The following is a 19,678-nucleotide window of genomic DNA, read 5'->3' on the forward strand; positions in this document are numbered from 1 at the left end:
GAACGGGTGAGGGCGGTGAATAGGACAGCCATCGTGTGAGGGAGGGTGGAAGGGAGGCAGAAGGCAGTGCGGAGAGGCTCAAAACAGAGCTGGGAACTCAGACTCGATGTCTGGGGCCAAGTTGAGGCGTGAAGGTGATCAGTGCGGGGGTGGCTGAAGGGGGCGCGGGCCTGGAGAGGGATGGAGCGGATGCGGCACCCCAGGGGGTGTGGGGTCGGGGCCCTGGGCAGCCCAGGGAGCAGGGCTGGGCCATCTTACTGAGAGCCATCTGATACACGGTCCGCTTTTTCTCCATGCTGGGCACCGGCGCAGGTTGCTGCTCGTACTCTGTGGGCAAAGGAAGGATGCGGATGAAGCCCAGGGGCGCCCCCCGGAGGGCGGGGCGGAGCGGGCTCGGCCAGCGGGCGTGGCCAGCAGGCGTGCGCAAGCGCGAGTGGGCAGTGAGGGGCCGGGATGGGGGAGGGGCGAGTCCGCCGGCGGGATGGGGACGGGGGCCCTCCCGCCAGTCCTGTGCCCACTCACCACTCTTCTTCTTCCAGGGCGAGACTAGCCCGGGGGAGAGGCAGTAGAGGAGCGAAGAGTTAGGACTTCAGGGGGAGGCGAGGGGCCCCCTTTCTGGAACGCCCGCCTCCCTCAGGGCCCCGGGGTGAGGGCGGTCAGCTAGCTGCCTGATCCGCCCCGGGCAGGGGAAACTGCCCCGTCTGGAGGGAGGGGCTCGCCTTCCTTTCTGCTAGTGGGAGTGAGGGGAGCTGGTGGAGGGAGAGATGGAGAATGGCGGTGGGGTTCAGGTGGAACAGAGGGGGAGGGGCTAGAAAGGAAACAGGGACCCGCAGAGAGGAACGTACGGACGCAGACAGAGACCCCGACACAGAAACAGATGTAAGAGGACGAAGGAAAGTCGGCTCTCAGACGCCCTTTCCCAGCGACACACACGCAGGCCAGAGAGAGTCTGACCCATGGACTGGGGGACAGGACCAGGACGAGGACCCCTGGTCACTACAACACTAACGAACTCAAGGGATGCTCCAGCCTCCCGCTGCCCCTTTCCGTCCGCAGCACCTGGGCCCCAGCAGCCCCGCAAAGCTCACCCATCTCCTCCAGCTCTGAGGTCATGGACTTGGAACGCAGGGAGATGGTTGGAGGCGGGAGCCGCTTAGCCTGCGGCGGTGCTGGAACAACGAGCGGGGTCAGGCGTCAGTACCCTGGAAGGAAAGCCCGTGACCTGCCCCCCGCTCAGCACCGCGGCGCTCCCAGAGCTCGGAGAAGAGGCGCCATCCGCATGTTGAGCCCTCACTCAGTTCCTCTCCAGAGGGTCCTGAACCAGCAGCCCTGGCGGAGGGAACGCTGCTGCTGCTGGTGGGGGGGACCATTGGGCCATTAGGGCTCCCTGAGGATTGTGGTCTAGTAGCAGCGGGGGACCCGGGCCCGGCCACACAAGTGGGGGGCGGAGCACCTTTCTTATGAACAGCCTCGTCCATGTCCGGGTGCCTGGTGACCATCACCACCTTGACCATCAGCGTGTTGCCCCCTTGGCGTATCATGTTCACCACCTGCCGGTGGCCGACCTTCACCACGTTCTGCCCGTTCACCTGTGGCACAGACACCCCCCAGAGCACAGCCAGTAGGTGAGGGGACGGATGCTTTCCACTTCAGGGTCCCCGTCGAAGTGGCCTCCTCCTGCCTTGTCCCGTATGTGGCACTGTCGGTCACCCTTCTCTCCCCTTGACCCTCCTCTGCCTTGCAAGCCCCCAACTCTCTGTTCCTGTAACTCTCCTGGCCTCAGGGTTGGGGAAGGGGCTGCGCCCACCCTATTTGCCTCTCTCTCCCTCCTTGCCCTCCAGCATTGTGCGTGTGTGTGTGTGTGTGTGTGTGTGTGTGTGTGTGTATGTGTTCAAGCGCGTGCCCTGGCGGGGGCGGGGGGGCGGGGAACAGCTCTGTCATCTGAGATACTTCAGAAAGGCTTTCAGATGGAGTCACTGAAGAAGCAGAGGCTGGCTGCGGGGTTGGGGGGGGAGGGGGGCGGGGTTGGGAAGCTTTGGTGCCAAAGGAGAATCTGGATTTGGGCAGCCGCGTCCTGGCATAGATCACGAGGGGTCTGAGGATTTGTGGCTAGGGGCCCAGAGGAGAGCGCGGTGTCTGTGGAAGGTGGGCCAGGGGTAGGGTCTTTGGAGAGGCCTTTGGGGCTGGGGGCCGGGACTCACCTCAATGAGGAAGTCTCCCATTCGCAGTCCAGCTCGCCATGCCACGCCACCCTCGTCCACCGACTCCAGATACTGCAGCGCCGGGAAGGCCGGGGTGGGGGTGAACTCCTCGATGGGGGTCTGCGCTGCAGATGGGGAGGAGCCGGCGGGGTCGGAGGGGAGGGGGTGGAGAGGCCGAGCAGGGGGTGGGGCTCAGACCCAAGTCACGGAGGCCTCACCGTAGCTGCGGGACCAGCACCCTGGGGTGGGGTGGGGTGGTGGGCAGGCTGGGGTCCCTTTCCCGGTCCTTCCCCCTGGGTCAGAGAGCCCTTCTCCCGCCCCCTCCCCGGCCGCCACTCACCCTTGGCCCCGCGGAGCACGAACCCAAACCCCTCACTGTCCTTCTTCTGCAGCAGAACTGTCTTCTCCTTGATGACGTAATCACTGGCAGGGAGGGTGGGGGAGGGGCCGGGGTGGGGCGGGTGGAGAAGGGATCATGAGACCCAGAGCCTGTGCCCCACCAGCCACCTGGTGACCTGAGCCCAAGCTCCAGAACCAGTCACTCCCCCTCCGAGGAGCTTCCTCACCCACTCCACGTGTGTATGCTCGCAGCAGCCCTGACAAGCCTCCCCCTCAGAGCCCAGAGCGCTCGCTCTCCCACTCAGTCTTCCCTCATTCATCCATTGGTGCATCCATCCACCCATCCATTCAGCAAAGCACAGTGTGGGGAACGGAGAGCTGAAGTGCCAGATCACCAGACAGCCTGGCTGGAGTCCCTGCTAGCCACCTTCTGTCTGTGACCTTGGGCCCACGACTTAAACCTTTGGGGCCTCAGTTTCCTCATCTGTAAGGCGGGACAATAACAGGCTCCACCTGATGGGGTCGCTGTGGAAGTTCCCTATATATAGTATATATAGTATTCGGCTCAGTGCTGGGTACCGTAGCACATGCGCCATAGAATTCATTCGCTGTCTTCGGTCAAGTCTTTTGGTCTAGAGGACACATGTACTTGGATAATACCTCTCCCAACTCCTTGACTATATATATGCTACAGTAACAACTCCCCAGGTCCCCAGACATACTGTAACATTGCTTATTCAGCATTGTCCAATATGGTGGCCACTAGCTGCCTGTGTCTATTTATATGCAAATTAATTAAAAATTAAATTGAAAAATTCAGTTCCCCAGTCTCACTAGCCACGTTTCCAAGTGCCTGGCAGCCACATGCGGCTAGTGGCTACCACGCTGGACAGCACAGATACAGAACATCTCCGTCGCCGCAGAAAATTCTAGCGGACAGCGCTGACATCTATTTCCCAGTATATCTCAAATGTACCTCCTTCAAGCAGTCGGTAGATTCTAGCAAAATGCAAACTGCGTGTGAATATGTGGATGGTCCCCAGTAAGGCCTCCAAAGCCCACCAGCACATTTGGGCAAGGCTCACATACCCGGCAAAGTTCACTTAAACTCAAACCTATTCCGTGTATCTCAACAGCTGCCCGGGGCTCACCCAGATAACAGCCCCAAACCCTAGACGTCACCACTGTGTACATCAGGATTACACATCCATTCCATTCCAGGCACCCCAGTATACAGCAGGAATACCCAGACACCATGGTTCCAGGCGCGTCAGAATACCCACAGTCACCCCCACCCCAGAGCCACCAGAACACGTGCCTTGCTGCATCCAGAGCATCCTGCAGTCAGGTCAGAAACCCGGCCCAGCACACACACAGACCCCCTCATCATACCCCAGTAATACCCACGGGCCCTAACACACTCCGATAACAGCCAAGCAGGCTCCCTGCGCACTCCCATTACCTACCCCCAGAGATCTGGCAAAACAGCCCTCCAGGAATACTCCAGTATATTTCAGTAACACCCCGGCACATCCCAGTATGCTCCAATAGTAACTCCCCTTCACTCTGATCTCAGTCTATTCCCATAACACGCCCCCTGAACACAAACCAGCACACGCCAATAAAACTTAAGGTGCTCCTACTGTATTTCGGTGCCGTCCTCCCTCCACACACACAAGCACGCCGGATACTCCCACGACCCCCCATGACATCCACTGTCAAATCCATACACTGGTACCGTAGGGACAGTGGTCTGCACACCCCTGCTCCCACCCTCCTTATTATAATCTGGTGGGTCCGACAGCAGGCATGCACGTGTAGACACAGCCCACAACTGCCCTTGCTCAAAGTTCACGAGGGTCCAGTAAACACGTCTACACCATACCCGCTATGTCTTCCTGACCTTATATTCAACCCAGGCACCGGCCACCTTTGTAACTGGGTAGAGGGGATGTTGGAAGAGACGGAGGGAAGGGGTTGAAAGGGATGGGGGAGGGGAGAGGAGGGGAGGAAAGAGGCAAAGAAGGCTCCAAGAGCGAGTGGACAGGGCTGACAGAAATTGGTTGAGAAGTCAGAGCTGCCTACTCCTGACCATGAGCTCTGTGGCATCCTTGTCCCCACCTCTGTGCCCACGGCGTAACCGGACATGCTCCTTTGAGCCCTCATATCCTTGCTACCCCCATAAGCCCTTCCAGATCTCCAGGCCCCCCCCCAGCGGCCAGTAATGCTCTTCAGATCCCCTTTATTCCTCATTTACAGCAGTTTCACTTGCCTTCATGCATGCCACAAACACCTACTTTTCCCCCAATTTCTCCCTGCCCCTGGAATCTCTCACCCACACATTCTCCTCACTCTTCATACATAAGCCTTCCCCAAACATCCCATCTCCCATACAATTCAACAAAACTCCCATATCCTTTAGATGCCAAGAAGAAGCACTTGCTATGTGCGAGGCAGTATTTGAAACCCCTCACGGGTAAGTGACTTAATTGTCTCTCACAGTCAGCCTCTAGGTAGGTGTGAGTACCATTTCTGCTTTACAAGTGAGGAAACGGAAGCACAGAAAGGTTAAGCAACTTGCCTGAGCTCACACAGCGAACAAAAGTCTTCAACAATTCCCCAGAAAATACCTGGGTAACTCAGTAGTAATACCCTCCACTCCGCTGCACCCAAATACCCCAGCACAAAGACATCTGTCCCAAATTCACCATGCACGTGCCCCTCCAGTGCCTGAAATTTATCCCAGGCTATGCCAGTAACACAACAAGGAGTAACATCTATTGAACCATTGCTGAATGCCAGATGGTGTTCCAAGCACTTTACATTTATTTATCCACTCAGTCCTTACAACACCCCTGGGAGGGGTTGACTGTTATCACTCGCGTTTTATAGATGAGGAAACTGAGGCACCGAGAAATAACTTGCTCAAGTTCACACCACCAGAAAAATGTCAAAGCCAAGATTTTAATTCCCCGCAGGCAACCCATATACCCCAATAATATCCAAACAGTCCCGGACCATCGAAGCACCCCCTCTGTCCCTCCCTCTCAAGTCTCCCCATCCTGGGCATATGCCTCTCTCCTTCCCACGAATGTCTCACACAAATCCCAGCTCTGGGTGGTGTCTCTCTCATCCAGTACATTCTTCTTGAGCTGCCTAGTGGCCCTCTTGTCCTCACAGCTTCCTGCAACTCGGTACTCCTCCTCCCCCACTCCTGTGTATGCCCCCACCTCGCTCTGCACCCCGATCCCCCCTCCTCCAAATCATCTGAAAGCTCCGCAGGACCCTAACCCACCCTCCACCAGCCCTCACTTCCGCAAGCCCTCACACACCCCACATCCTCTTTCCCAAAGTGTCTTCCATTGATTTCTGTGACCTCCTCACCCCTCTCAGGCCACCTCTCCCCCTCCTTTGCCCTCCTCCCTCCCACATCCTCTCGAGCCTCTGTAGAGAACCTCCACTGTGTCCCCTACAGCATCCTAGGTTTCCTTCATACTCCCCAGCTCCCCCCTTCCATTCTCATCCGTGGAAGCCTCCTCCTACTTTTGCAGCCTCAATTCACTTCATCACACACCCTTCCTTCCGCCCCCTTTTACTTGCAGCTGCATTTCATTTACATTCCCTGCATCCTCTGTCTGTGCTCTCCTTAAACTCCTAAATCCCCACCCCCCAATTCTCTTCACATTCCCTGCATTCCCTCCTTACCCCATTTCTCCGCACACTCCACACCCGCTCTATGCTCTGGTGTTCCCCATTTCCCCCCACTTCAGTGTCCCCCCCACCGCCGTTCCATTCTCATCCTGTCGCCCTCCTACCCAGACCCTCTAACCCCACCGCTGCCCTAGTGTTCGCCACCCACGCAGCACCCCATTCATGCTCCGTACTGCCGACTACCTGCCCTGCAGGAGCGCGCACAATGCTCTCCCCCAAGCCATCCCTCGGCGACCCTGAGCGGCCTCCGGAGCTCAGCGGCCAGCTCTTGTTCACCAGATCCCACACACAGAGACTGCAGCAGCATCGACTCCCTCCACCCCCACCCTGAAGGTCCCTCTCACACACCCAGCATCCCACAGCCCAGAGCCTGCTGCTGTACATAGCGCCCCCCTCTGGTACTCAGCCCCTCCCCGCGTACCCATCTCCGCCGGCCTCTCCAGGGCCTGCACACAGGCCCCCACGCGGGGAAGCCAGCCCCCTCCCATGCTGAGAAGCGGCACACACAGGCAGATGCAGCTCCCGGGGCAGAAGCTCAGCCGTGTCTCAGCACACGTGCCCCACACAGGCATAGACCCCCAGGGGGCAGGGAGAGGGGCGCATGGGGATGGAGACACACGGAGTCACTGGTGAAGGGGGGAGCTGTCGGGGAGAGGACAGCCCTGGCAAAGGAGGGTGGGTGTTGGGAAACGTAGCCGCAGTCCCTGGGACAGACCCCCCCCCCAAACACACACAAACGCACACGAGTCCCTAGACAGCCTTGCTGTCGCTCCAAGTCACACACAGAGACAGACGCCGTCAAACAGGGACACCCAGATGGACACAGTTGGGGGGTGGGCTGGAAGCCCACCATCTCTCCATCCCTCTCTCTCTCTCTCTCCCTCTCTCTCTCTCACACACACACACACACACACACACACACAGGGCTGCAGGCAGGCACACACGCACGCACACCAACACAGGGACACACACAGTCTCACAGTGACACGCAGCGGAAAAAGAGGAGGGGAGGGGAGGGGAGGCCGGGGGCGGGATGCGTGTGTGATGGGGGGGGAGTGACTGTGAATGGGAGAGAGGGGTATGAATGGGGGGACTTGCCAACTCCTTGAAGGGGTGTGGGGATACAGGAATCAGAGAAACGCGGGCCTGGGGTGTAGGTGCCTGAGCGGAGGGCTCCAGAATGGGGGCGCTAAGGGGGCAGAAAGGACAAGTGGGGCCCGAAACCCGGAGTGGCGTCCGTTTGGAGGGCCTCCCTTGGAGGGAGGTCTTGGAGGAAGAGCTGAAGGGGGCCTGGAAGGGCCTGCGAGGGGCCTGGAGAGTGTGTGTGTGTGTGCGTGTGTGTTTGTGTTGCGGGGTGCTCGGGAAGAGAGGCCCAGGGAGGCGGATGAGAAAAAGAAGGGTAGAGACGAGGGGTCCGGAAAGGCTTTAGTGCTGAGAGGAGGTTAGGGGAGAAGGGCGGAGGGGGCGGCTTGGGGGCGGGGGAGGAGTCCCAGGGATGGGGGATTAGCAGCTGGGGGAGGGTCGTCACAGCGGGCCGGGGCCTCCTGGTCGGGCCGCGGAGAAAAGGGGCGGCGCGCTCCGTTACCTGTAGATATACCAGACGCTGCGCCGCCGGGGCCCCAGGGCCGGCCAGCTGGAGGAGAGCGCGGGGGGCGGCTGCGGCAGGGAGCCCCCACCGGGGCGGCCCCCGAGACCCCCGGCGCCGCCGCCCGCAGACAAAGCCATCGCCGCCGCGGCCCCGGCCCCGGCCCCGGTCCCGGTGCCGGCCGCCCCCGCCGCCGCCGCCGCCGCCGCGTCCCCGTCCCCGCTCGGCCGAACCCCCGTGTCCGGGCCCCCAGGCCCCGCCTCATGCTGACCCGCGCCGAGAGGGGGAGGGGGAGGGGGCGCGCACCCTCCCTCGGGAGGGAGGGCAGGGCCGGGGGCTCACATGCCGGGGGGCGCGGGGGCGCGGGGCGCGGGGTCGGGCCGCGGCGGGAGCGAGAGGACCGCGGACGGCGCCGGCTTCAGCACCGCGGACAGCTCCGGAGGCGGGCGGCGGGCGCGAGGCTTAACCCCTTGCCGTCCTGCGCCGGGCGGTGGAGGGGGCCGGGCAGGGGGGAGGGGAACGTGGGGGCCCCCTTGGCGGGAGAAGGGGGAGGGGCGAGGCGCGGGGGGGAGGAGAAGGGGAGGCACTTCCGGTCTGGCCCTCCCCCTTAACCCTCCCCCCTCCAGAGCCCTCCCGCGCAGGTGCAGAGCGAGGGAGAGCGGGGAGAGGGACGCACAACATCACACAAGATGCCTCGCAACCGCGTGCAGGGACGCGCGGACCAAGCCCCACTTCCCAAGCAGGGACAACACGGTGAGAGAGTCACCAGGAGGGGACACACAGCACCCCCCCACCGCAAACAGACGCACAGTGCACCCCAACACAGTCTGCAAGGGCCCGAAAGGGAAGGCCAGGACGTTCAGACTGGGCGCCAGAGCAGTGAGAGACACCCCTCCCCCCAAAGAAGTCCAGGCGGAGGGACATTCACACTCCACGGCTCACACGAGAGCCGCAGACCCCCAGGGAGAGGAGAGAGGGCAGCACAGGCTAGGAGGACTGTACAGCTCCAGCTGGGATGCGGGGTCACAACACAGGCCAGGGCACCCCAGGCAGGGGGGCGGAGAGCAGGGCGGGAGGCAGGAGAAGAAGCTCAGACACGCCGCAAACCCAGCAGCACATGCCAGCGGGCACAAGGCATGGAGCAGAGGGAAGAAAATGCACTGGACGAGACAGAGCTAGACAGAGGAGAAGGAAGTAGCTGAGGGCAAGAGGGACCACCCCACCCAGCTGTAGAGCAAGCGACCCCCAAAGCCAAGAGGAGACCCAGAGAGACACTGACAGAGACGAGAAGCAGAGGCTGATGGGGAGACTCCGGGTGGGGTGGGGACCTCGATACTCACCCAGTGCCCAGAGCCGGAGACGTGCCAGGCGAACACGCACAATGGTCAAGCGCCTCGGACACTTGGGGCGCAGGGTGGGACCCCAGTCCCGCCCCCTCTTCTCATATTGTCATTTCTCCCCCCGCCCCCACATCCATCCCCACTGGCCAGAACACAGACACATAGATTTGCACACATTTAATGGAAGGGTGCTATGAACAAGGAGACCCTTCCCTGGATTGGGGGGGGCGGTGGGGGAGGGGAGGCTTCACCTTTCAGACGCCCAGTTACGACCATCCCTCCCCCACAGCCTTGCCCTTCTGGAAGCTCAAGCCCTGGAGTCCTCCCCTCTTCTGCCCTCCCCTCCCCCAACACCCCAGGTCCTGAATTCCAGATCAGACAGGTGCAAATGCATGCACACAACTTTATCTGTTAACGCGCACACACAGTGACATGCATCAAGAGGGACAGGCATGTGCAGAGAGCCACCTGCCACATGTGGTAAGCAGGACATCGCCGGAAACACTGGCCCTCATTCTCAGACACACAGATTCAGGGAAATGTGCAGAGTCAGCTGCACGATTAGCCACAATCGTGCCCCCATAAATGACAGCCACAAATGCACCCATCTATACAGAGCAGGACAGACCCTCTCGCTGTCACGGGCATATGTGCAAGGCTAGACATCTAGGGGCCTCCAGCCACACATGCACACAGACACGTGTCATGCACACCTACAGAGACACACGGGCAAGAACACACTTGGGGAATCCGTACAAGGATGCTTGCCTGTGTAAGACGTTCACGCACAGGGAAACTTCAGCTCTGGTGGTGCACACACACGCCCATACAACCCCCAGGCACCCCTTCCGTCCCATTCCTAACCCCATCCCCTCCCTTCCCCTCCCCTCTCACCTCCCTGGGCCAATCCCATCCATCAAGCTTCAGAAGCAAGTCAGCCAGCAGCCAGGGAGGGGAAAGGTGTCAGTGTGCCTTGTCCCCACCCCCACCCCGCCTGGCCCAGCTCTGCCCGCCCCTCTCCCTACGCCAGCACAGGATGCATACACTTCTGCTGCACAGGACTGCACAGAGATATGGCACATAAAGGAGACCGGAGCCTCCAGCCAGCCATACACATGAGCTCCCTAGCCCCCCAGGCATCCCCACCTCGCCCCAATCCATTTCACTGGTCTCTGGCTACCCCAGAGCTGGGCAGTGTCAGTGGCTGCCAAGGACGCTTTGGGATTGGGCTATGTAGTCTGAAGCCAACTCTGCCTTCCCCCACCCCTGGATCAAACTTGAGAGGGAGCAGATTAGAAAGGGGGCTTAGAGGCGGTGGAAGTATTTAAAAGGCGGAGTGTAAGGGAGTTGGGGTGGGGGGGGCGCCCGAGGGTGTAAGGACATTTACCTTGGGGCATCAAAGCTGTCGTAGGAGCCCACGGTATAATGCCGGAATAGTCTCTTTGCCTTGTCACTTCGGCTTTCTGCAGGGGGACAAAGGATGACCTTGGACCTTCACTCTGGAAACCATGGGCCCACCCGCTGGGGTCCTGACCCAAGCCTTCCCATCTACCTCCCGGCACCCCACCCCCATCAGGAGGAGGAAGGGAAGGGACATGAGAACCTAGAGTAAATCGGGGACAATTGGGGGTTCCTCGTTACCTTGCTTTGCCTCCTGGGAGCGGTTGGCCACCTCTTCCAGGCAGTCAGAGGGGAACCAGCCGACGCGACCTTTGACCTGGCCTTCCCAGAAGCCTCCTTCCCCAATGCTAAGCACTAGATGGGGAGCAGGGACATAGAGAAACATTTCTACATTTCTGTGCTGCCCACACCCCCACCCGCTCCCAACACTCGATGCACAGGCTTTCCAGAATTCTCAGCACCTAGCACAGAACCTGGCCCAAGGGCATCCTTAATAAATGTCCAAGGAAGGGGCAAGGGGGAAGGAGGAGGTACAAGTCATGTCGCTTCTGCATACTAGCTTCCTGGACCCAGTGGGGACATCAAAATGGCACTGGGGCAAAGGGCTGTGTCCCACGACGTGGTCCTTGGAGGTTAGGGACGCGTCCACCACTGCTTCTCATCTCCCCTGGTAACCAGGCACAACTCAGTTATGCCCAAATTTCCCTAAACCCTCCTAGGCTCCTAGGTCAAGTTCTACACCCTCATCACTGCCCCTGCCGCCTCCTGCAGTCTCCTTGCCACTTAATCTTTTGTCAGATGTTCCCAGACCCCTCCATTTCTCTTTGCTTCCGCTGGCTCTAGAAGGGACACTAGAACCACCTCTTTCCTTCTCTCCACCGCTTGTTACTGGAGGCCACTTCCTGCCACCCTCACCCCCTAGCCATCAAGCACACACTGACCGACAGCAAAGAGGGGCAGCAGGGGAAGCTAATGTTTATTCAGCTCTCGCTCGGGGCCAGGACCCTAAGTGGGGGGGGGCACTTTCATTCACCCCATTTTACTGGTGGAGAAACTGAGGCTCAGAGAGCCGAGGTCAACTGCTCAAGGTTTTGCAGCTTGCAGTCGACAGAGCCTGGATTTGAACACGGCGCTGTTTCCAGAGCTGATATGTTTAGTCATTCACGTTTTGCTACCTCTCTGTTCCAGCACTTTGCGGCTGCTGTTTCTGATGATGATGAGGGCAGTGGTAACAAGCCCAAAGTCATGCATCTCTCCAGCATCTTTCACAGCTCTGTTCCCACTCGGCCCTTCACATCCTTTGCTCACTTCATCCTTACACCTACCTGGTAGGTAACAACTGATTTCCCATTTCAAAGATGAAGTTGAAGCTAGAGCAGAACAATCTCTTGCCCAGGGATGGCTCAAGCCACGCTAGGATTGGGGTTGGGGCCATCTGACGCTTTTCCCTGCACAAAACACCTCCTCTGAGAGGGTCTGGGGAAACCAAATGGAGGAGATGCTCAAAGTCATGGAAGAGACCAGGAGATGTGTGTCAAGGCGTCTGGGTTCTTGGCTAGCTCTGCCATGTCTGGCTGGGTGGTCTTGGAATCAATCATTTGTTCACTGAACAAATATGTATTTAGTGCCAGTCATGAGTCAGATCTCAGGCTAGGAACCGGGTAGAGCTGTTGGACACACTAAATGTGGTTCCTGCCCTCACAGAGCTTCCAGACTGGCAGCCATTAGAGGTATAACTCTCTAAGTGACCCCATGATTGGAAATTGAGGTCAACGCTTGAGGGACAAAGGAAGGGGTATTTGGAGAAAGGCCAGATGGGAGTATATAAATCCGCTGGCAAAGGGGGACCACGAAGGTGTCTCAGAGGATGTGACATATAGGCTGAGACCTGAAGGATGCTAGAAGTAGAGGAGGCAAAGGGAGGAAGGAAAGGTTTTCCAGGCAGAAGTAACAGCATGTGCAAAGGGTTCGTCGTGGAAAAGGACTTGGGGGACTTCCCTGGTGGCACAGTGGTTAAGAATCCGCCTGCCAATGCAGGGGACACAGTTTCGAGCCCTGGTCTGGGAAGATCCCACATGCCTCGGAGCAGCTAAGCCCGTGCACCACAACAACCGAGCCTGCGCTCTAGAGCCCGCGAGCCACAACTATTGAGCCTGCATGCCACAACTACTGAAGCCCGCGCACCTAGAGCTCGTGCTCCGCAACAAGAGAGGCCACCGCAGTGAGAAGCCCGCGCACCTCAGCGAAGAGTGTCCCCCGCTCGCCGCAACTAGAGAAAGCCTGTGTGCAGCAACAAAGACCCAACACAGCCAAAAATAAATAATAAATAAACTAAAACAAAAAACAAAAAGAAAAAACGGACTTGGGGCATCTGAGGAATGGAGAGGAGGATGAGGTCCCTGGAACCCTGTGGGTGAAAGAAAGAGTAGCAAGAGGTGAGGGTGGTGGGCGGGCAGAGGAGGGGCTCGCAGGCCGGGCTCAGGCGCTAAGCTTTGGTTCTGAGAGCAGAGGGAACCTGCTACCTTTGCTGTGGCAAAGGTCAGTGACGTTGTGGATGTGGCTGTGCTTTGAGGCAATTAAGCATCTTTTAATGAAAGGAAAGGATATGAAAACAGGGCAATGCATAGAATTGCTGGGCTTGACATTCAAAAAGACAGATGGAAGATACAGCCCATGGCCCTCTGCCTGTGCGAAGGTCCCTCACACTTGGCCTCAGCTTTCCTTTCTTCTTTTGCATCCTTCAAAGCACAGACCTGACCCCCGCCCCAGACACCACCCCCCACACACAAACATACACACCCATACACTTGCTCCCCAGGCACGGTGCCTCCAGAGGCACTGCCCCTGCCTCCCACAGTTAACTCGGGCATTTGGTCATTCATCCATTCATCCCTTCACTCAGCAGGTGTGCACTGAGGCTTCCTGTGTGCTGGGTCACTAAACTGGGCCCTGGTGACCCAGCCCCTGGTGACATGTGACCTTGTCTTCAGGAACTCAGGCGATAGGGAGACAGACTACAAAAGAGATGCAATTACACAACCTGCCTGATACTCTGATCCCTGCACATGCTTCGAGGCCCACTTAAAACTCTGTCTCCTTTGGGAGGACACCCCCCACCCCCAGCTTCCTCGGTGCCCAGGGTCTCTCTCTTCTAAGTGCCCATAGTGGGGGTCGCTTATGGTAGTGACAGCTGGCGCTTATTATGTGAGAATCACTGTTCTAGGGGCTTTACAAGAACTGACTCTAATCCTCGCAAGGGTCCCATTGTACAGACAAGGAAACTGAGGCCCAGAGAAGTCACTCACCTGAGGTCGCCCCGCTAAGAAGTGGTGGAGCTGGGATTTGAACCCGATCAGCCTGGCTCTCAACCACTACGCTACTTGGCTCCTCTGCAAGCCTAGAGTCGGGCAAAGAATTGCTCCCCCATCTCGAATTAACTACTGCAGGGCACTTCCTGTCTCCAAAGCACCATCCTGTCCAAGAACACGCATCTACGGCCCTGAGAGGGGCGAAGTCTGCACGTGGGGGATACTGGCATGGTTTTACAGATGAAGACAGGAAAACCGAAGAGAGGCAAAGCCCCATGACAGCAGCCTCTATTTAGGGAGCCCTCAGCACGGACCGGGCTTCGCACACTGGCCGTCTCATCAGAGCCCGGGGAAGTAGGCACCACCCCGTGTCTCAGATGAGAACTCCTGGCAGAGGCAGGAGGTAAAGTCAAGGCGGCGTGGCCTCACTCTCCAAACACGGTAGCGGGAAAGACCCTGGGCTCAGCTTGGGGACCTCAGGCAAGTCATTTCACCCATGTGAGCCCCTGCTCCGTCAACTGTACGATGGGCTCCTGACAGCTGCCTGGAAGGGCGGTCGGGAGCGAGACGGGACCTCGCAGGGGAAGCGCTCCGGCCGTGCCCGCTGGCATCAGCTTCCCACAAATGCTCATCGCCCCTCTCTTGCCCGGACACCACTGCCTGATGGCCTCATCCCAGCTACGCTCTATGCTCCTCCGAGGCGGAAGGGGCATCTAGGTCTCTCTGAGGTCACCAGCGTTCACTGGACATTCTAGGTGCTGGAGAACTGTTTGTCACTGACCCTTCCTGAAGGGTTAGTTCACCTGCCTGACCCTTGTCCACAGCCCAGCCGGGCCCTGCCCCTTTACCTTTGATCTTCTCGCCCTTGCTCAGGGAGATCTCCCCCTCGGCTTGGGCCTGGTAGGACTTCACAGCCATGAAGGAACGTCCGGGGACCGCTGAGTAGAGCTTCCGGCGTCTCCCGCGGCTGCCCAGGGAGCCCCCGGGGCCCCCGGAGCCCCCTGTGCCCCCAGCTGGCCCTTCCCGGGGTGTCCCGCTGGAGCTGCATACACAGAGGGTGTGAGAGGCAGGGGAGAGTGGAGGGAGGGGGCACCTCTGGGAGAACAGGGGTCCTTGGGTGGGGGGGAGATGGAGCATCCGAGTGGGAGGGGGTCTGAGTGCCTTTTCCGGCTCTGGCGTCCTCAGGGAAAGAGGGCACCTGGGGGGTCCCCCTGCCGGGCTGCCGTTGCCCCTGGCTCCAGGCCTCTTTCCTGCCTCCTGGCTTCCGGCCCTGTCCCCTCCCACGGTCCCGCATGCCCTGCCTGATGCAGCTTCCTGAAGCTGAGCTCTGACTGTGTCATCCCTGGCTCACGAGCCTTCAGCGACTCCCAGCTTCCTCCTGGGTTGAGTCCAACTCCTCTGCCTGCCATCCCCAACCCTCCATGATCTTCCTCCCACCCACGTCCTCAGGACAGGCTGGCCAGCCTCAGCACCCCCTTCCCGTCCTCCTCTCGCCAGCCTGGCCTCTTTATCCCAGCATGCCCCCTGCCCATCCTCCCCACCTCTGGTCTCATCTCCAAGCTTGGAAACTCCTCCCCGACTCCCTCGCCCACCCCCTCTCTGTTTGGCTTCCCCTCACCTTGCCCAGTCTTTCTGTCTGTCCCACATTTCTTTGGGGCACCTCCCGCCCAGGCCCACGGAGCAGGTGCTCAGCTAACCGTTGGCGCACTTGGACACGGGTGCAAGACTGCGGCTCACGATGCCCTCACTCCTCAAGGGTGAGGAGAGCGGTCTGGTGTTCTGAGGTTGGGACCAGTGAGGTGGATGGGTGGGGGACCAGCCATATGTGGGACAGGAGGAAGGCAGCTGGGCTGGCCCGGGGTGGGGCACGGAGCTGTGGCTCTGAGGAAGGGATCTGGCTGGGGTGGGGTCTGTGGCATCAGGGCTGAGCCCTCCCCTACCTGGGCCGTCCACGGGGCTGCCTCTTGGCCTCCTCGGGGTGCCTCCCTCGGGATGGGGAGCGGGCCCGGGCGCCCCGGGGGCTGCTGGCACTTCGGAGGGTCCCACTGCTGAGCTTGGTGCTGGGGGCCGAGGGCTGCGACTGGCCCTGGGGCCCTGAGGTAGGGCCGGGGGCCCCGGCAGACGAGGTCCCCGGGGCGGCGAACACCATCCAGTCAGGCAGGGCCATGCTGGTATCACTGTTGGCCCGCAGCAGCGCGGGGGGCACCGTCAGCCCCACGCCGGGGGGTCCCCGCCGCCGGGCTGCGTACTTGGGGGACTCCTGGAAGGGCACTGAGGGGGCATGGTGGCAGGAGGGCAGAGGGAGGCAGAGGCAGGTGGGGAGGGCATACGGGCGAGAGATGGTGGGGGGAGCGTGAGGGGAGAAAGACAGAGATAAGAAAGAGTGGGGTGCCTGGAACCCCACCCCTGCCGCCGCTCAGGTGTATTGGATCCCATCCTGGCCCCCAAATCAGGTTCGCTGACTCCCCAATCCCACCACGCACCCCCCAGGCCCCCAGCTTCTCCCCTTAGCTCACTCACCCACGTCCTGTTCTCGATGGTTTCGGATCAGCTCCCCAAGTTCAAAATTCCCAGCAATCACTGCCACCTGGCGGGGGGGTACAGGGAGCCCAAGGAGGAGAGAGAAAGAGACAGAGAGAGAGGGAAGAAGCAGGAAACACTGTGAGGTCTCTGGCCGCTGTCCCCCCACACCTTCACCCCGTAACTTCGTCCTTCCTCCTCTCCCAGACCAAGGGCCTCCCTCCCAGTACCCCAAAGTCTCCCACCTCCCTTACCCCCTCTGTGTTCTTCATGCCCCCTCCCAACCAGCCCCGACAGCCCCAGACCTGGAAGGGGGTCTGGCCGCTGTTATTCTTCACATCCTTGTCAGCTCCTCGATAGAGGAGGATCCTAGCACAGGTCTCCTGATGGTCAGTGGCACAGGGTGAAAGGAAAAAAAAAAAAAAAACAGTTAAGGTCACCACGAGTGGACACAGACACTGTGCTAAGAACTTCCAGAACCATCTGATGGAAACCCGTCCTGCCCCAGACAGCAGCCACTTGCCCTTTAAATGTGGCCGGTCCAAACTGAGAGGTGCTGTGCTTACAAAATACACACCGGATTTCAAGGACTTGGCATGAAAAACGTAATTTAAACATCTCTAATATTTTTTTTCATTTTTTAAAAAGTCCTTATTGAATTTGTTAAAATATTGCTTCTGATTTATGTTTTGGTTCCTCGGCCACAAGGCATGTGGGATCTTAGCTCCCAGACCAGGGATCGAACCCACACCCCCTGCATTGGAAGGAGAAGTCTCAACCACTGGATCACCAGGGAAGTCCCTCTAATAATTTTTATACTGATTACACATTGAAAGGATATTTTGGATACACTGGGTTATGTAAAATATGCTACTAATGGGCCTCCCTGGTGGCGCAGTGGTTGAGAGTCCGCCTGCCGATGCAGGGGATACGGGTTCGTGCCCCGGTCTGGGAGGATCCCATATGCCGCGGAGCGGCTGGGCCCGTGAGCCATGGCCGCTGGGCCTGCGCATCCGGAGCCTGTGCTCCGCAACGGGAGAGGCCACAACAGTGAGAGGCCCGCATACCGCAAAAAGAAAAAAAAAAAAAAAAAAAAAAAAAAAAAAAAATATGCTACTAAAATTAATGTCACCTGTTTGTTTTTTCCTTTTTTTAAAAGTGGCTCCTGAGACATTTAAAATTACACGTGACTTAGATTTTAGCCTATCGGACAGCACTAACCTAAACCAGGGGTTTTCTTTATTATTATTATTATTTTCTTGAAGTATAGTTGATTTACTATGTTGTGTTAATTACTGCTGTACAGCAAAGTGATTCAGTTCAGTTACACACACACACATATCCTTTTGTAAAATTATATTCTTTTCCATTATAGTTTATCATAGGAGACTGACTGACTATAGTTCTCTGTGCTATACAGTAAGACCTTGTTGTTTATCCATTTTATATATAGCAGTTTGCATCTGCTAACCCCAACCTCCCAATCAGGGGTTTTCGTCTTCAGCACTACTGGCATTTAGGGCCCAGACAAGTTTTTGTAGCGGGGGTGGAGGTGGTGGTGTGTGTCATCCTGCGCATTGTAGGGCTTTGAGCAGCATCCCTGGGCTCTACCACTAGATGCCAGTAGCACTCCCCTCCCCAGTCATGACAACCAAGAATGTCTGCAGACATTGCCAAATGTCCCCTCGGAGGCAGAAGCCCAGTTTGAGAGCCACTAATTCAAACCTCTTGGAGGGCTTACTATGTCGCATGTCTGGTGCTCAGCACTTTTGAGGAGGTAGCCACCGAAGGGCCCAACAATTCCAAGAGATGGAAATTATTGTCCCCATTTTACAGATGAGGAAACTAAGGCTTCAAAAGTAGCTCAAGGTCGTGTGGCTGGTGATGATCAGCACTCGGATTTGAACCCAGCTTTTTCTGACTCCCAAGCCTTTGCTCTAATCACACACTCTGCTAGACCCAGAAGGAAGGGGGCAGTGTGGCCAGGGTCGGGCAGTGGGGGAAGGGATGTCATCCACATCCAGATCAATTCCTTACCAATGTCAATCACAACATGTCACTCTCTCTCACGCTTTGGGTCAGACCCAATGTCTTTGCCCTGGCCTAGGAGGTCCCTGCTGATCTGCCTGCCCTGCCCCCCCCACCCCCCAGCCTCACCAACTTCATCTTCTACCACTTTTCCTTGCTCCCCCTGCTCCAGCCACACTGGCCTCCTTCCTCTGACAAGCACGCTCCTGCCCCAGGGCCTTTGCACCTGCTGCTTCCTCTGCTTGGAATTCTCTGCCCCTAGATCTCTGTACAGCTCACTTTCTCACTTTCCCACTTGATTCATGTTTTTGCTCAGATGCCACTTCTTCAGAAAAGGTCCCTCTGACTACCCTGTGGAAAATAACCCCTTGTCCGGTTCCCGGCTTTATTTTAATTTACATGATACCTGCTATGTGCCGGGCATTCTTCTAAGCCAGAATTAACTCATTTTCCTCATAACACTGCCTCCCTGAAATTATATTTCTATTTTATTCGTCTCTAGCATCTCTCCCCCACTACATTGTCCGTTTCAGAGAGGCATGGTTTTGTCTGTGGCACCCACCACCTGGCATAGTGCTTGGCCCGTAAGAGCTGTTCGATAAACACTTGCTGGATGAGGGAACGTCCTCTCCCTTCATCTTGGCCTGGCCAAACGCAACCTGGCCCCCAGCTCAGCTCCACTCCAGATCCCCAAGATGCTAATTTAACCAGAATTCACAAAACACCTGCTTGGTCTCACCCTCTTCACGTGACAAACCCATCAAGGATGCTTGTACGGGTCCATCCTACAGGACAGGCTCAGAGAGGGCAAATCCATGGCCAAGGTCACACAGCCAGTCAGTGGGGCAGCTAGGACTCAAACCAAGCCTTCTAATCTTAGTGCTCATCTATCTCCTGTGAAAGCACAACTCCGATTGCCCAAGTCCAGTGGTCCTCCGACTGGAGAGCAAAGTTAGCCTGGTTCGTTTTCTGGATGTGTTTGTGAGTGCGAGTGTGTGTGTCCATGTGTGCACGTGCTGCCTCCCCAGCTAGACTGTAAATTAGTGCCGTGTGTGTTTTTGCATATCTGCCAGCCCCCACTGCCGCCTTGCCTAGCACAGGCCCAGAGCATCTCTTTCAGCTTAACCAGCAGTTCACTGCTCTCCTAGAGAACCTCGTATTTCCTGGTGCGCTGGCACTTATCTCACTGTATTGCAATTATTTGTTTACACATCTGCCTCTTCACCAGACTGTGAACTCGCCCCA

General features: G+C 58.1%; 1 protein-coding gene across 3 annotated transcripts in view; it reads right to left on the reverse strand.

Moving 5' to 3' along the window:
- The window catches only part of SHANK1 (SH3 and multiple ankyrin repeat domains 1), a 51,053-nt gene that overhangs the window by 16,193 nt on the left and 15,182 nt on the right, over window positions 1–19,678 (reverse strand). For 2 of the 3 annotated variants that reach the window (XM_081215964.1, XM_081215963.1), the window contains exons 9-20: window positions 16,711–16,788; window positions 16,406–16,472; window positions 15,826–16,156; window positions 14,734–14,927; window positions 10,818–10,931; window positions 10,564–10,639; window positions 2,542–2,624; window positions 2,202–2,326; window positions 1,454–1,589; window positions 1,089–1,169; window positions 523–546; window positions 259–327 (exon numbers count right to left, since the gene is read on the reverse strand). In XM_081215964.1, the coding sequence (XP_081072090.1) occupies window positions 259–327; window positions 523–546; window positions 1,089–1,169; window positions 1,454–1,589; window positions 2,202–2,326; window positions 2,542–2,624; window positions 10,564–10,639; window positions 10,818–10,931; window positions 14,734–14,927; window positions 15,826–16,156; window positions 16,406–16,472; window positions 16,711–16,788 (1,378 nt within the window). The remainder of the gene's footprint in view (window positions 1–258; window positions 328–522; window positions 547–1,088; window positions 1,170–1,453; window positions 1,590–2,201; window positions 2,327–2,541; window positions 2,625–10,563; window positions 10,640–10,817; window positions 10,932–14,733; window positions 14,928–15,825; window positions 16,157–16,405; window positions 16,473–16,710; window positions 16,789–19,678) is intronic. The other variant, XM_081215965.1, reaches the window with a different exon arrangement.

This window comes from Mesoplodon bidens, assembly GCF_964165515.1.
Source record: "Mesoplodon bidens genome assembly, chromosome: 18".
NCBI classification, from domain to species: Eukaryota; Metazoa; Chordata; class Mammalia; order Artiodactyla; family Ziphiidae; genus Mesoplodon; species Mesoplodon bidens.